Here is a 17,221-nt window from a genome sequence, read left to right on the forward strand (position 1 = left end):
CACCAAGAGTTGAAAGTCCCTTGTCCCTTTTGGTTGGCAATGGGCATGAGAGCACCAAGATTCACCTCTCTAAAAAGTAGTTATTTTTTGGTTGGCAAGTTGTGAGAGTCCCTACCCATTGTGCTACACAGCATACAGGCTTGGGCTTGAACCCGAAGATTTAAAATGATTTTAGTTTAAGAAAACTGTTTTAGACAGAGATTGAATATTCAGAGTGAATACCCATTTGAAGTGGTTAAGGAAGTAATAGCTAGCTGGATGACCAAAATTGTGGTTATAAAAAACTTCATTTTATTACAAGGAAAAGCGTTTGGTGAGTGGTCGTACTCGTTTGCCTCGAGTCTGAGGGATTTAGGACTTGAAATACTTTGACAGATCGTAGTATATATGTTTCTGCCCCATATGTGAATTTGGAGCTCGAAAATTGGAGATATTTGAAGAATTGAAATATGCAATCTAGAATAAAGTATAAGATGTTCAAGGAATTCATGACTAGTGATCGAGATTATTGGCGTGCAAAATTTTGGATCCAATCATCCACGTCCAATATATTTTGCGAGTGTTGACTTAGGGGTGGTGCTTTTCAATGCAGAGGGCACCTGTACAGAACTAAAGATATATGTTTAATTATTACAACTAAAAAACGTTCCACATGAGATTTTACGTTGGATAATGGCAGAGTGACGCCCAACATTCGTTCATGACTTGTGTTGGTGTTCCCGCACAATCCATGGTTAATTTATTGATTGTACGATGATGATAATCCTCTTGAGCAAGGATACTCCATAGTCATGACGGCGGTGTATGTCAAAATTTGACGTTGCATGGGAAGTAGCACTTTAAGGGATCTTGTACGCTTATAATAGCCTTCGAGATTCCAAAGCACTTAGGGTATAGAAGATAATCAGGAAATGAATTTACCCTACTTAAGGTGGGCGCCATAATCATCATGATTTCATGAATAGCTTCTACAAGTTCTTGGTTGGTTGGGAGTTGGTTGGGTGGCAGAGTGTCGCAACATGATGTCTAGATTTTTTTTTTATTCTATTGACGTCTAAATCAGCATCCAAAAAATTGAAAAAAAAATAATCAAGGTTTGGTTTTTCCCAATGTCCCTAAATTGTTACGTGATAATGTTTTAAAAGTATTCAAATGGAATGTAATATGGGAAAGTTTATCGTGAGACGATTTATTTTCGGTACAAGATGGTCACAATTAATCTTGACCATTAGATGTAAAATTGGGTGGATGTATTTATTTCATTAATAAAATTCAAAGTTTAAAAGAAATTTTCTCGAATTTTGTGACACATCGTATGGTTATAAGTAATTATGAACTCTTTATAGCAAGAGTAAATGGATTTATTGTATACAATCCCACGTAATATTTATATAAAAAGGCGATAAATTTCAGTAGATAATATGAACTTTCCTTTACGTTAATTAAAATTTGAGTGTGCGCTACTCTAGCATTAAAAGAGGATTTTTCTTGATTTTACTTTTTGGGTTTTACTTTATAAGAAAAATAAAATTTGAGTTTCTAAACGTTTCTATTTAATTGTCAAAAATTAAGAGCCCGTGTTCAATCTTAGGATATTATTTTTTTGTGTTCGAAAAGTTTTTCTCTATTTCTTTTTAGATGTTGGTCTACATTAAGGAGGTTACATAACAAAATCTTGGACTCTTACGTAAGGTTTCACTTGAGGGAGCAAGTGGAGGATATGCTCCTGCGCGAGCATATAATGATAACAAAAGGTTTAACATCAAGTACTTCGACGGGGTCGGGCCTCTATTTGGCTGCCTGTTCCAGCCAGGCCCAGTGACTGAATCTCATGTGGATGAAACCCGGTCATTTTAAAAGTAAAAAACGTTCTTAAAATTGTTATACTATGTTGTCAGCATATTGCAAATTGTATACTTCTTGGGTGTGAAAAATCTACTTCGGCAATTTTTCCAATCTTAATTTTAGGGATCAATCACCAAATGATTATTTTGAGAAAATGAAGCTCGGATTTTGAGTTCTTCAATATTTAGAATTCACCCTCCGAAAATTGAACGGTGTGTCCAGTATTAGGATATTGTTTTTTTTTTTTATGTATTGAATTTTTTCTTTCCTGAGGTTAGTCGTTAGGTTAAAGAGATTAACTATCAAAACTTTGGGTCCTAAATATACACCTAGACTATCAACGTGGACACATTGTCTGAGTGTCTGACCACATTCGACACTTGGTGGACACGGAAACGTGATCAATGCTTATAGAAACGCATACAATCCTTCTATGGAGTACATAATGGTGTGTCCCCTTTTATGGACACATTTTATTTTTGGAATTTAGCATTTCTTTGTTAAAAATGCCATTCTTCAACAAATCTTATTTTATTAAAAAATAATTTAGAATAATAAAAGTAGTTTAGAATAAAAACAAAAATTATTTTTATTTTCTACTAAGGGTGTGATCATATGATTTTGGATAAATACATAGGACCCTATTCAATAGCATACTAGTTTTTGAGCTTTTCTCCATGCTGTTATGGCACATCCTTGCATTGAAATTTTTGATGAATAAAATTCTGATTCATAAAGTAATATTTTTTTACGATTCGTTTACTTTAATCTTTGTGAGCGATGTTTTGCTATGGTTATAACATATGAATTGTTCAATATGTAAATGCACATGTATATAATATAGTAAACTAAAATATTGGAAGGGCGGTGTGGGTGTTTGGCTCCAAATGGATCCAAAACGCATGGGACTCGTTTGATAGACACAAGGTTGGTGGACAAAATCTCTACGGAGACAACAACATAACCCAATTCACGCATAAACAACTCCGGCTAGCACCACGACAAAAACAATCTCTCTCGTTCTCTCTAATTCGAAACACATCAACCTAGTGCTAAACTTACTGCAACCCAAGCTAATCCCCTTCAAACTTAGCATTCTCAATCAACTTAGAATTAATGCTTCAAGAATTGAACATAATCATCTTTTAAAAAGACATCAAAAAAACTATGCCGACATTAATCTGTGTACAATGACATCAAGGAGAAAGCCATGAATTTCAGAATCCGCCTGTGAACTCTGCAAGCAGTTTGCACAACTGTGAATTGGGTACTCACCAATTATGGCGACCGAGAGAGGTTCTGAAGCCCTTGCAAGTTCTCCTCACAAAAGAAATGAAAATTTTAGTGTTGAGTTCAGTAAAGAAAGTGATGTAAGCCTGCCTCTCTCTCTCTCCCTCTCTTTCTCTGTATCCCCATATTACACCTGAAACTGTATTCAAGTATACATGCTTATAATCACCATAAATGGTCACATCCAATCGCATATATGCATTTAACACGATAATCAACTGATATGAATTGCATAGTGATTGAGAAAGATCGACACTTTCAATATGGCCATGGAAGTTAACTTCCGGTTTGCGAATACAAGTTCCTTGCCCAACTATTTTTTCAGGTATACATGAGAACCAAGATGCTTATTCACGAATCACCGACGACTCAAATATCAGTTGAAACACAGTCACTTGGTAACCATGAGTAGCCTCTGAAGTTACTCAACTCTTTTCATTTTGGCACAGTTGTTTTCTCTTATGCATTTGCAATAAGAAAATAAATACTTGGAACATCTCAACTTCAGTTTCTTGCCCCAAGTTACGTAGAGTAACCTTCATGAGGAATGCACTGACACATTCATTCTGCTGTGGACATGGCAACAGATGAAGCGCCAAATGGGTTTTCTCCGAAGGATTCAAATTCAGGAATGAATCAGATGGTTACTCAATATGCTCTTGACATGGAAGAAATTTCACTCAGTGGCAAGTAAGAGAAGATGCGAAGTTCGCATATTGCAGGCACTGAGATTTTATTTCAACACTATATTATTTGGTTTTCAGGAAACTGGTTTTTTGATCTATGACCATTTCTTCAGTGGCAGGGATAATCCTCTGGACCGACCTCTAAACAGAACGATATCAATTCCTTCCACTCATCTGACACCATATAGGGTAGTGATTATAATTCGGTTAATCGTACTGGTTTTCTTCTTCCAATACAGAATTACACATCCTGTGGATCGTGCATATCCCCTCTGGCTCATATCCATCATATGCGAGATCTGGTTTGCCTTGTCGTGGATTCTCGACCAATTCCCTAAATGGTTTCCGATCACACGTGAAACATACCTCGACGCCCTTGCCATGAGGTCAGATTGCTTATTTTCATAAATAAAAGTCATTTAGTTCTTAGGCATGATATAGAGGCAGCAGGCTCGAATGAAATATACCTTTCACCAAAATTTTGAAATCATAAATATTTAGTCTCATTATTTAGGCATGATGTAAAGGGGAAGCTTCAATTAAAATGGATATTTTTCGCAAAAATATTTATTTTCATTTTGCAGGTACATTATAGAGGAGAGCCTCAAATTAACATAAACATATTTCACAAAATGCTTGAGGCTAACCGAATGTCAATAATTTGTACTGAATTTATAGGTATGATAGAGAAGGGGAGTCTTCACAGCTAGCCCCAATTGATGTTTTCGTGAGCACAGTGGATCCCCTCAAAGAACCACCTCTTGCTACGGCGAACACCGTACTATCAATCCTAGCTGTTGATTACCCAGTTGACAAAGTTTCATGCTATGTTTCTGATGATGGATCAGCAATGCTAACATTTGAAACACTGATGCAAACAGCTGAGTTTGCAAGGAAATGGGTTCCCTTTTGCAAGAAATATGACATAGAACCTAGGGCTCCAGAGCATTATTTTTCCAAAAAGATAGATTACTTAAAGGATAAACTGCAACCTTCCTTTGTCAAACAACGTAGAATCATGAAGGTGAGTTTTCTAGAGAAAAATTATGTTGTTATAATGATCATTAAAGATATATGAACTGTTGGCAAAGCCATTTCAAGCTATTATTACACATAAATATGATGCATTGCTACCATTGTTACAGCGAGCATATGATGATTTCAAAGTGAGTATCAATGCTCTTGTGGCAAAGGCACAAAAGATCCCAGATGAAGGGTGGGTTATGCAAGATGGCACTCCCTGGCCTGGAAACAACCCGAGAGATCACCCCGGAATGATACAGGTCAGATTCTTCTTTCTTATTGGCTGACATATGAAGGGACTATGAGAATCAAAACTAATTTTGCCACTAAAAGCTACACAGCACAAATAGTGTGTTAAACCAATTTTAAAAGAACAGAATTGATATGAAGTTTCATAAATTTTGTAGAAGAAAAGTATTCCTATTAACTTCAACAAGTTCAAGGTTTCATGCCTCAACAACCAATGAAAAACAAAAAAGAGTTGAGAACTGACACGTGTAAAACGAAATGAAAAAAGAATGTTGATATAGAAATTATGAATTTTTTAGAAGAAAAGCGTGCATGGCAACTTCAACAAGACTCAAGATGGACCAAAGAAACAAAAAACACTGGAAAAGTATTCAAAGTTGTAGGGCGGCAGTCCAAAAAGTGATACTCGAAGTGGAGAGTACTCAAACAAATACAAAGTACGAAAATAGAATGAATAAAAGATTTGTTTGAAGTTGCTGAGGAATTTGTTATGTGCTTCCTTGCAAGAAAAAATGACTATTAGTCCTGGAAAACCTTCAATCTGCACTCCCAAGAAAAAGAAGAATGTTCCTGAGAAATCAAGTTGATCATTGCATCATTACAATAAGAGAAACAAAAAAGAAAGTCTACCCGTCTATAATCTATGTGTTCAGTCCAAAAATAAATTAATATATATGTATGGGAAAGTATACAATGAGACCATTAACCAGGCAAAAAGTACGAGAAAACCTACCACTGAAAATCTCTGTGTTCGTGAAATTTTTGTACAAAAGCTGACAGTCTCATTGTACACTTATATTTTAATGATTCATGAATCACTCCTTTTCAACCTTGACTCCACACACTATTGAGCACATAAAGGAAGAAGAGCCACTTAGCATGATTTCAACTACACATCTATTGGTTTTATGTCAATATCCTTTTCTTTCTAAGAAGTCATGCACACAAATATTTTTCAATCAAGTTCAGGTGTCAAATAATGGTTTCAGATAGTGCTCTGAATTATGATTTATTAAATTGCATCATTCAAATTAACTTGTGCATGTTAAAAAATGCTTTCAGATGTTCTTAGGCAAGAATGGAGGACCTGATATCAATGGAAATGAACTGCCACGGCTCTTCTACATCTCACGAGAGAAAAGGCCGGGTTTTCAACATCACAAGAAAGCTGGTGCCATGAATGCTCTGGTATACCAAGTAAACTGTAAAAGACTAATACTACATCATTAGAAATAAATATGCAAAACTAATTATATGTCAACAAATAATGTTCACCTGTATGACTTGTGCACACAACCATCATCCAATTTGAACAGTACAAATGACATCTTAAGCACTTACAAATATGGAGACAAATGACAAAATTAACAAAAGAAAAAAACACGGAGGTGTACGTAGGCCCTATCACAAACGATGTCTGCTGCATGTGATTCGTTGTCACCTCCCAATGTGAATAGGCTAGTATGTCAAATAGTTATTTTTCATTTTCTGCGAGGGCTAACAAATACATGGTATCTTTGATTCAGGTTCGAGTTTCTGCTGTCCTTTCAAATGGTGCATTCCTTCTAAATGTGGACTGTGACCATTACTTCAACAACAGCAAGGCCCTAAGAGAAGCCATGTGTTTCCTCATGGATCCCAATTTTAGAAACAGAACGTGCTACGTTCAGTTCCCACAAAGATTTGATGGCATTGATTTGCATGATAGATATGCCAATAGAAATACAGTTTTCTTTGATGTACGTAATTATGCATTTCTATTTCTGCATGAATCCATTCATGCGTGCATGTATTACCGATTTGTATGAATGATATGGAATATTTTAATTGCACACAAAGGACCCTATTTCTTTAGAGGAAAATGGGGCTAGACAATCCATAATTTAAGAGTTCACTCGACTGAATTGGAGGTGTTTCTTCTTCTCTTTCCAGATTAACTTAAAAGGGCAAGATGGACTGCAAGGCCCGGTGTACGTTGGTACTGGGTGTTGTTTCAATAGGCAAGCACTCTATGGTTACCACCCTGTTTTGAAAGAAGAAGAAAGGAAAACAGATTCCATTCTCAAATGGTGCAGGGGCCTATTTCCAACAAACAAGAGAGAGACTGTAAAGGATAAATATTTGGATGAGAAGAGAGCCCATGGAGCAGGGGCCGACACCGAACTGCCACTTTTCCACAAAGAAGATGCAGCAGAAGAGCTCCAAGGTAGAAATTTAACACCGGTAGTTCCATGGCTCACTCATTTCAATTCTCAGGAATATCCATGAATGATATGTGAGAAAAAAAAAAAAAAGCGAAGCCTTTGATGAATCAAATTAGAAGTCTAGGCAAATATATGATTAAGGTTTGATATAAACCCAATCAAACTATATTGACAGGGTTCGAAGAAGACGAGCCTTTGCTTGTGTTACAAGGAGGCTTAGGGGAAAAATTTGGCCTGTCGCCTGCTTTCATTGAAACAACATCCAGGAAAGAGGGAGGCATTCCTGACTCCTCTGATCCTGCTTCTTTGTTGAAAGAAGCTGTCCATGTCATAAGCTGTGGCTACGAGGCCAAAACAGAATGGGGGAAAGAGGTAGATACATTATATTACATTGCAGAAGATGTTATATATAGATTTTGGCTTGATAATGGTGTTGAATTTTATTCATTCTTAGGTTTTTCCATTGGCTGGGACTTGGCCTCGCCCATCATTAGAGTCAATTCACTCTTAGGTTTTTTTCATTGGCCTCAACAAGAGTCCTGGAACTCGGCCTCGCCCATTTCCCTGTTTGGTATTTTTTTTTCAAATTATTGAGGCCTTTTCAGCCCTGTGCATGAATTGAGTCTTGAGGACTCACCTGGCCAAGCCAAGTACCTTGGCCGAGTCAATTTTCTGTATACTGGCCCTAACTAAATTGAGTGGATGTGGAATGAGAACAGTGAACTCTTTGGGTGTTTCTCTGTTCTGGTGTGGATATGGCAGATATAGCTTGAAAATGATTTTGGGCTGTGTTTAATTTAGGCTTCTCCTCTATTTTAAATATCTTGGTTTGGATTGAGAGGATATGACATGAAAATGGTGCTAGAATCTGTCAATTTACGGTTTGAGTCAGATATGGCCCAAGAATGGTGCTTGAGCTTGTTAACGTAATGTTTAGAGTTATCACTGGTCTAATTCAAATTGAATGGATAAAATTTGAACATGCCGCTGAAGTACTCCAAGGGCTCCTCTCTTTTTATTCAAATCAAGCTTATAGCTTGAGAACTGTACTGTACTCTAATAACAATTCACAGCTTTTCGTCATTTGGTTCAATTCAGATCAAATCAACGCCGCTTGAGAATCATGTCAGAGTGGTGAATTCTCACGATTTTAGGCTTCTCTGGTTCAATTTAGACTAGTTTGCTCTGGATCAAAAATGGAATTAGAAATCTCTAAATTTTAGGAGTTTCTCTCCATCTTTCTCTATTAACCCAAACTTTCATCTGCTTTGTGATTCAGATTGGTTGGATATATGGCTCTGTAACTGAAGACATTCTAACCGGCTTCAAAATGCATGCTCGAGGTTGGATCTCTGTCTATTGCATGCCATCAAGGCCTGCATTTAAAGGCTCTGCTCCGATCAATCTATCTGATCGCTTGAACCAAGTTTTGAGATGGGCGTTGGGGTCAGTAGAGATTTTATTGAGCAGGCATTGCCCAATATGGTATGGCTATGGAGGAAGGCTGAGGTTATTGCAAAGGGTGGCATATATTAACACGGCACTTTATCCATTGACTTCGCTGCCATTGATTGCTTACTGTGTGCTGCCTGCGGTGTGCCTTCTCACGGGGAAATTCATAGTTCCAGAGGTAACAACTAATAACAAACAACCATTCTCTCTGTTTGTTTTTGGCATATATCTTACAGAAAAAAAATTGCCATGGCTGGGTCATTGGCAGGAAAGTTATACTTCCCTTCTATATACCTGAAGTCCCTTAGCCAGAAACTACTTAACCGCTCTCCCCGGCCTTTTAGCAAAAATCTCTCTCTCTCTCTCTCTCTCTCACTCTCTCTCTCTCTCCCCCCTGCAAGTGTGTCTGTTTTTCTCTTATTCCTATACATCTAAATGAACATGAAATTCACCAAAAATCCATACAAGAGCACACACCTTCCTTGAAATGGTGGAAACGGATCCGATCCCGGGCAATTATCTCTTTCTGAAAAAAATTGGAAACGAGCTTCATAAACCTGTGACAATCCTCACAAAACCTAAGGTTCTTAAAGATATGAAATGTTGTGCCAGCCCCCATATTTATCAACCCAAAAGCTATGGCCAATTTCTCGCTGTGGTAAGCTACAGAAAGCTTCTTTGCCCCATCCTCAATGTCCAACAAAACATTTGATGTACTAGGTGCATAGCCCAGTGCTCTCAATTCCTCAAAAATGTTACCGAGGTGACAATATATATCCTTTGTTTGAGGATGCCTTGTATCTCCTGCAACAAACTCATGCACAACCCCATCAATGACAATAGAAGTACAACCAGGGGTCTTAACCAAACTTCTCTCTTTCATCACCTTTCGAATCCCACCAACTCTCTCCCATCTCCCTGCCATCGCATACGTATTCGATAAAAGAACATATCTTCCTCCATTTTCAGGTTCTAACTCTATTAAACGCTTAGCCCCACGTTCCCCCACTTCCACATTGCCATGGATCCTACATGCACTCACTAATGTGCCCCATATAATGGCATCCGGCTCCATCGGCATGCTCTCTACAAGTTCCTCTGCCTCATCCAAAAGACCCATGCGGCTCAAAAGATCCACCATGCATCCATAATGCTCAATCTTTGGCTCCAACTCATACTCTCCCTTGATGAGAGAGAAATACTCTCTACCCTCCTCCACCAAACCAGCATGAGCACAAGCATTGAGCAAGCCGATAAATGTTATATCATCAGGCCTCAAACCCACCTTCTTCAATTCAAGAAAGAGGTTTATTGCATTTTGGGCTCGCCCATGCATTGCAAAGCCAGCAATCATGGCATTCCATGGGCCCAAAGCCCTTCCTGACCAGTCACTAAAGACCTTGAATGCTCTATCAATGCTTCCACATTTTGCATACATATCAATCAAGCTAGTGATCAACTTGGGGTCCAGTTGGATTCCGTTTTCGAATATGAAATTATGGATCCATTCTCCTTGATCTAGTGCACCCAAGCTAGCACAAGCGGAGAGGACTCCAATCACTATAACACCGTCTAGCTTTAAGCTGATCCGCTGCAGATCTCTAAATAGAGCGAGAACCTCTATGGGTCGATTGACTTGCAAATAACCGGAAATCATCGCACCCCAGGAGACTATATCTCTCTTAGGCATTCGATCAAACAATACACGAGCAGAGTTCATGTCCCCTGCTTTTGCATACCCATCAATCATGGCAGTCCAAGAAACAGTGTTGCTCTCTGGCATTTCATCAAATAGCTTTCTAGCTTGACCTAATTCTCCAGATTTAGCATACCCAGAAACCATGGCAGTCCAGGAAACCACATCCCTACAACAACTTCTGTCAAACAACAGGCGAGCAGATTCCAAAGATCCACACTTGGCATACATATGAACCAGGCTGTTAACTGTATAATCTTCTGAATCAAATCCCATTTTGATCGCTTGGGCATGAAGAGCTCGGCCTTGTTCGAAAGAGGAGAGCATTGCACAGGCCCCTGCAACAATGGGGAACGTGAAGTGGTCCGGCAAAACCGATCTTTGCAGGCATTCACAGAAGAGAGAGAAAGAATGGTCTGGAAAACCGCCCTTTGAGTAGGCTCTGATGAGGGAGTTCCAGGCGAACGTGTTGGAATTTGAGGCACTGTGAAAAACCAGTGATCGAGCATATTCGAGGTGGGGTGAAGAGGAGAGGGAACAGAAGGAGAGGAGGAGGTTGTTGAGAATGATGGGGTGGCCAATGGCTCCAGCTTTGATGGTTTGGGCGTGGATTTGGTGAAGCTCTTCCTCATTGCTGGTGTTGCAGAGTCCAACAAGATGGGTGAAATTAACACTGGTTTTCCATTGAGGAAGGTAATTCTTAGAAGTAATGAAATTTGAACTTTTTCTGGGGAGGAGAAAGAGTTGATGATGAGAGACAAACGGGGAATATGAAGAGGTGGGAGTCGCACATGTGGCCGCCATGGCCATGCTTAAGCCGAGCTTAATTCCTGGTCTCTCACTGATTGCAGTATGGAATTGGCGGCAAAGCACGCTATGCACAACCCGTCATGGTGTAAGAGTACATAGCGTGCATCAGCCGTGTATGCATGAGTTAACTTGTTACCGTGCACCACCCGATGCATGCACCACCCTATGGCGTGTTATTTGGACAAAAATCCATCTTTAAGGTGAATTTTATAAATGGGAGTAGTCCTGTCTCTCTACCGCTTATGGTCCACCCAGGCCATTGGTTCTATATAAAATTCGTAGAACTACTCCCATTTTTAAAAGGGTGCGGTTTGTTTAGAACCTAGGCTCTAAACAATCAAATTAGTGCCTACCTTCAAATAGTATCGAGAAATGTAGTTTCAACATTGAAAATTTTTGTGATAGCTTTAAAATATATTTTCATTTTTATTTATAAAGTTTAAAGCTTAAAAAATAGTGTAGATTGACAGATCTATGGAAACTTGAAAATCTAAAAAATTGACGGTCCATAAATGCATTACACAATACACTTGAAACCCATTTTTTTTCATGTCCATAGTTTATATAGAGCTGAGGCTCAAAACAATCAAATTAGAGCCTACCTCAAATTTTTTACTAGAAGAGGGTGTTTCGATGCCCAAATATCCTCAAATTGATCATCTCGACATCAAGATGCATGGACATGGGAAAAAAAATGGATTTCAAGTTTTGGAAATTGTAATTTTGCAATACATTTTTGGACCGTCAATTTTCAAGATTTTCAAGTTTTCATATACCTGTCAATCTACACTAATTTGAAGCTTAAACTTTATAAATAAAGATAAAAATATATTTTAAGGCTATCACAAAGAATTCCAGTATTGAAATCACATTTCTTGACACTAGTTGAAGGTAGGCTCTAATGTGATTGTTAAATCCTAGGATCTATACAAACCGCACCTTTTTAAAAATAGAATTGATAATTTTATTTGAGAACGTATATAATGAGACCATTTACCTTTTACACAAGGTGATCTCAATTAAATTAGTTGTGAAATTGGGTGACTACAATTATTTCTAAATTATTTTACTATTCTAAAAAATTGCAAGAGAAACCAATAAAGTAAAATTATTATTATTTTGATAAATCAGTAAGGTGAAAATATTATGGCAAAAATTCTTGTGGACTCCACTAATGGCTCGGGCCACATACTAGAGAATATTTCTAATTTCTACAAAATAAAAAAAGATTCATCATATGAGAACTATTTTTTAACTATTTACATTTTGCCATATAAATTCTAGTTTGTCATTCGATTTTATAAAAAAGAAGGGCCTAAAAGTCTAAATCATGGAAGAGTCCTAGGATTTATAGCTGAGGACATCATGTTCCACTAAAAGGAAAGAAATAAATGCCCGGGAGGCCTACCTCTGACCATTCTTGATGAGGTATTTATGGCATAGGTAGATGTACCAATATTAGGAAGATTATAATAGAAAATAATGTGGGGTTATTGTTTCTCTTATAATCCTGAATGCCAGCATTCAATTTAGGAGAGAGAGAGGGTTGCTATTTCTAGGCTGGGCCCATTGCCAACCCTACTCAGTCATAAATCTAAGAGAAAACAAAGCATTCACCGCTCCAGTACTTTATACCCTGTTTGCTTACTTTCTGTACAGTTTACATACGAATTCTTGGGTTACCTAAAAAGTGCAGGAAAGTTAAAACCTGTCTAGATTCTCTGGTAATGGCGGGTGGTTCCCCTGTTTGGTAACCTAGAAAGCTATAAATACTTCTTGATCATTTGTTATGTAGGCCATCCAATGGTTTAAAAAACGGATCGGTGATCCGGATCGGGTTTTCAAAAAATCTATTCGGATCGACAAATCGGCGATTCGGATCGGGAATCGGGTGAATCGGTCAGAATAAAGCTTAAAAAAAATTCGAAAAATTTATTAAAATTCATTATAAATATTATTTTTTAGGAATTCAATAAAAAATGAGGGTACTCCATTAAGAATTTTCATGTTTTTGAATGAATATGTGAATATTGATATGTTCTTTCCTTGCATGAACCGCCATTCAGCATTTAATTTACAGTATTTCGTGCTCATCCCTACACTGTTACTGTTGGGACTCGATATGTGAATAATATGGCTGGGATAGGGTGACCTCATAATCATCATCTTTCTCATTTTCTCTTTGAATAATATGGATTAAAAAAAAAAAAAACAAATTTTCAAAAAAATCGATCATGGATTAAAAAAAAAATCACAAATTTTCAAAAAATTCTATCATGGATTACAAAAAAAAATTCGATCATGGATTAAAAAAAAAAAAATCACAAATTTTCAAAAAATTCAATCATGGATTACATAAAATTCGATCATGGATTACATAAAATTCGATCATGGATTACAAAAAAAAACAAACAAAAAACAACAAAAAATTCAATCGTGGATTACAAAAAAAGAAAAAAACAATTCGATCATGGATTACAAAAAATTCAATCATGGATTACAAAAAACTCTATCATGGGTTACAAAAAAAGCAAAAAACAAAAAATTCAATCATGGATTACAAAAAATTCTATCATGGGTTACAAAAAGAACAAAAAAAACAAAAAAATCGATCATGGATTACAAGAAAAGAAAACAAACATTTCGATCATGGATTACAAAAAATTCTATTATGGGTTACAAAAAACCAAAAAATTCGATCATGGATTACAAAAAAACAAAAACAATTCGATCATGGATTACAAAAAAATCGATCAAGTATTACAAAAAAATCTATCATGGATTACAAAACAAAAAAAAAAAAAAAAAAATTTCCGTACGGACTCGCCGATTCACTGTTCGGACTCGCCGATTCCGTACAGTGAATCGGCGATTCACTATACAGAATCGTCCGGTTCTCTCTAGAACCGGACAATTTCCGATTTTTTAGGCGATCCGGTCCCCTTTTCACGATTTCCAAGTCGAACCGGACGAGTCCGGTTCGACTCGACGTTTTTTAAAACGCTGAGGCCATCGATTAGAGTAGCGGTTGAAATTTATCTTCCAATGAGAATCTTTTTCTTATAACCCATCTATGGCATTACTCATAAGAAAAAGTTTATACACAGCCGAGGCTCTAAACAATGAAATTAGAGCCTACCTCAAAAATTTCATTAGAAGAGTTTTATTTTGATGTCCGAATATCTTCAAATTGGTCATCTCGACATCAAGATGCATGGACATGAGAAAAAACAAAGGATATCAAGTTTTGAAAATAGTACATCTTGTAACACATTTTTGGACAGTCAATTTTCAAGATTTTCAAGTTTTCATAAATCGGCTCGATCTACACTATTTTTGAAGATTTAAATTTTATAATTAAAGATGAAAATATATTTTAAAGCTATCACAAAGATTTTCAGTATTGAAACCATATTTCTGAATACTATTTGAAACGCTCTATACAAATTGCGCCGTAACTTATAAATCAAACCATTCAAATAGTAAAGTATTGCAATATTTATGGTAGGGTCCGGCTCGGGTGTTGATCTAATCCATCATAAAATTTCTCAACCCGGGCCTAGGTTCAAATGACTTAGACTCAAGCACAGGTGTAAATGAGACAACGTTGGGTCTGGTCAACCCTGACCCGACCCCTCTCCTTTACACTGCTAAAAATATTGGGAAAAGTTCCACATGTGGCTGACAAATTTTCCGATTCCACCGTCACCATCCTACTCCTCATTCCAACCAAGATCTGGCAGGGCGATGCGCATTTTGACATGACCGTAAATTTCTTTCAAATTACTTGCCCTGTTCAAACGATACTCCCATTGTAATTACATCACTATTGTGACCTACATTTATGCGTTCTTCCCAAACTACGTATTTTATTCTTTTATTCATAATAAGAATAGAAATGTCATATTGTGGTACCCCACCACCCTAATCACCTAACATTGTGCCCATCTCATTACCGTTAATCACAACCAATCCGATATGCATATTTTCATTGCCTATGTGATTGGTGCCATGAATGCAGCTAAGTGATTGGGCAATCATGTGGTTTATCCTATTATTCGCGTCCATCTTCGCCACCGGCATGCTGGAACTACGATGGAGTGGTGTGCATATCGACGACTGGTGGAGGAACGAGCAGTTTTGGGTGATTGGGGGCACCTCAGCTCACCTCTTTGCCGTCTTCCAGGGCCTCCTCAAAGTCCTAGGGGGGATCGACACCAACTTCACAGTGACTTCAAAGGCCTCCGACAAAGATGGTGAATTCTCGGAACTCCATGCTTTCAAATGGACAACACTCCTCATCCCCCCGACCACGCTGTTGTTGCTGAATGTGGTTGGGATGGTGGCCGGGGTATCTCATGCGTTGAGCACCGGAGACATGTCTTGGGGGCCATTGCTAGGAAGGTTGTTTTTTGCAGTTTGGGTCATTGTGCACCTTTACCCTTTCCTAAAGGGCTTGTTGGGGCGACAGGATCGCACCCCCACCATATTGATTGTGTGGTCATTGCTCTTGGCCACCATTTTCTCCTTGCTTTGGGTTGATATCGATCCCTTTATTGCTCCTCCGCCACCGACACTGGCCATGCAATGCGGTGTCGACTGCTAGAATCTTATCAGCAATGGAAGCCTACAATACCATCCTCTCTCTCTATTGCTCTCATATGAATTGAGATGGGAAATGGCTATCGATTTTGCAAGGGAGTTGCACTGTATACATCTATTCATTGAAAGTATCTTCAAGGTTTTGGTTGATACCTTGAATCAACATTGTAGCTCACATCTTTTGCTGCCCATCGATAGCACATCCTGACATAATATGCCTGTTGATCTCTTGGCCAAAGAGGCAGGTTCTAAAGATGAAGCAATGGTGTCGCGTGCTCGCCTCCCAGATTTTGTACTGCCCTTTGTTTTTTTAGGAAAATTGTTTCATGTGGATTGGACCACATTTCTACACATGCTGTCCAGAAAGTGCAAAGCATTCATTTTAAAGATGAATTAAAATGGATGCAAGTAGGTGTTCCATCTAAAAACAATGGAAATTAACTGTCTAAATATTTTATTATTAAAATTATTATTTTTTATTTTTAAAATTATTTATTTTTTCATATTCATGATCTCACTGTTAGATATTACATTTCTTTAAAAATTAAGTCTTAAAATCCATCTCAAAAATAGATTTATTAAAGGACTTGCATTTCTACATATACAGGCCTGGCCGGATAGAAATCGGGTCCTTGCCAAAATTCCCTTCTTGAGGGTTGCGAAAAGAGTACCCTTATAACTTTTTCTTTTTCTTTTAATAAAATGGGTAGCAGCCCAACGTCCCCACTGATTCACTCAAAAAAACATAAAAAATACGGAAAATGCCCGAATGCAAAGTCTTTAACACGGTGATCTTCAAAATTAGGCTCCTCATGCCATTAATGAGCTCCATTGTAATGTTAAAGTAACATAATGGGCCTGGCGGTCTTCCCGTGAAAATAGGGCCTGAGCTACAAATGTGGCCCGAGGGTAGGACTGGGCCTAAGCACGACATGACCAGCCCAATGTGTGTTTCTTTTATTTTATTTTATTTTTATTTGAATCTATTATAGGTCCACCACTTTATTTTTCCTTATTTTCTATTTTATTCTTTTGTATATAGTAGGCTGGGCGCTTCCTAGATGGGGCCTGGGTCATGGGCCCCTCAACCAAGGCTGAGGCCACCCTTTATGGACCCAAACTTGGCTAGGGTTAGGTTTGGCCTTTCATTATTTTTTAAATGGTTTTTGAGATGATTTGGGAGTCTTTGGGTCAAGTAACAACCTTTGGCACAATATCAAAACCAAACCTATAATATGGTCCCACAAGACCACAACATCTGTTTCCAAATTCATTGTAATAATTAAAAGGAAGAATTTTTTTCTTGGGAAAAGTTTATACAGAGTGGAGGCTCTAACAATCAAATTTGAAAGTATTTCAAAACT

At 37.7% G+C, this 17,221-nt stretch overlaps 1 protein-coding gene and 1 pseudogene across 2 annotated transcripts; one reads left to right on the forward strand and one right to left on the reverse strand.

Moving 5' to 3' along the window:
* Window positions 1-30: 30 nt before the first annotated feature.
* LOC18429303 (putative cellulose synthase A catalytic subunit 1 [UDP-forming]) lies at window positions 31-16,210 on the forward strand. The gene is made up of 11 exons (XM_020664494.2): window positions 31-3,533; window positions 3,723-3,825; window positions 3,935-4,207; window positions 4,500-4,845; window positions 4,967-5,104; window positions 6,156-6,281; window positions 6,620-6,832; window positions 7,026-7,299; window positions 7,473-7,669; window positions 8,577-8,927; window positions 15,277-16,210. Exons 1-11 carry the CDS (start codon window positions 3,467-3,469, stop codon window positions 15,859-15,861), a joined length of 2,673 nt encoding a protein of 890 aa, XP_020520153.1. The 5' UTR covers window positions 31-3,466; the 3' UTR covers window positions 15,862-16,210.
* Window positions 8,291-11,481, reverse strand: LOC105420253 (pentatricopeptide repeat-containing protein At5g66520 pseudogene; annotated as a pseudogene). The gene has a single exon (XR_016051676.1). The product of XR_016051676.1 is annotated as a pentatricopeptide repeat-containing protein At5g66520 pseudogene (transcript).
* Window positions 16,211-17,221: the final 1,011 nt, after the last annotated feature.

This window comes from Amborella trichopoda, chromosome 3 (assembly GCF_054954075.1).
Source record: "Amborella trichopoda isolate Santa Cruz 75 chromosome 3, AtrichopodaSantaCruz75HAP2 v2.0, whole genome shotgun sequence".
In the NCBI taxonomy this organism is placed as follows: domain Eukaryota; kingdom Viridiplantae; phylum Streptophyta; class Magnoliopsida; order Amborellales; family Amborellaceae; genus Amborella; species Amborella trichopoda.

Bases quoted from the DNA above. Each gene is read 5' to 3' on its own strand.
- LOC18429303 (XM_020664494.2), top strand. From the start codon at position 3,467: ATGAGAACCAAGATGCTTATTCACGAATCACCGACGACTCAAATATCA. The intron at 4,846-4,966 runs GTGAGTTTTCTA...CCATTGTTACAG, and splicing joins AACAACGTAGAATCATGAAG to CGAGCATATGATGATTTCAA. The intron at 7,670-8,576 runs GTAGATACATTA...TTTGTGATTCAG, and splicing joins AAACAGAATGGGGGAAAGAG to ATTGGTTGGATATATGGCTC.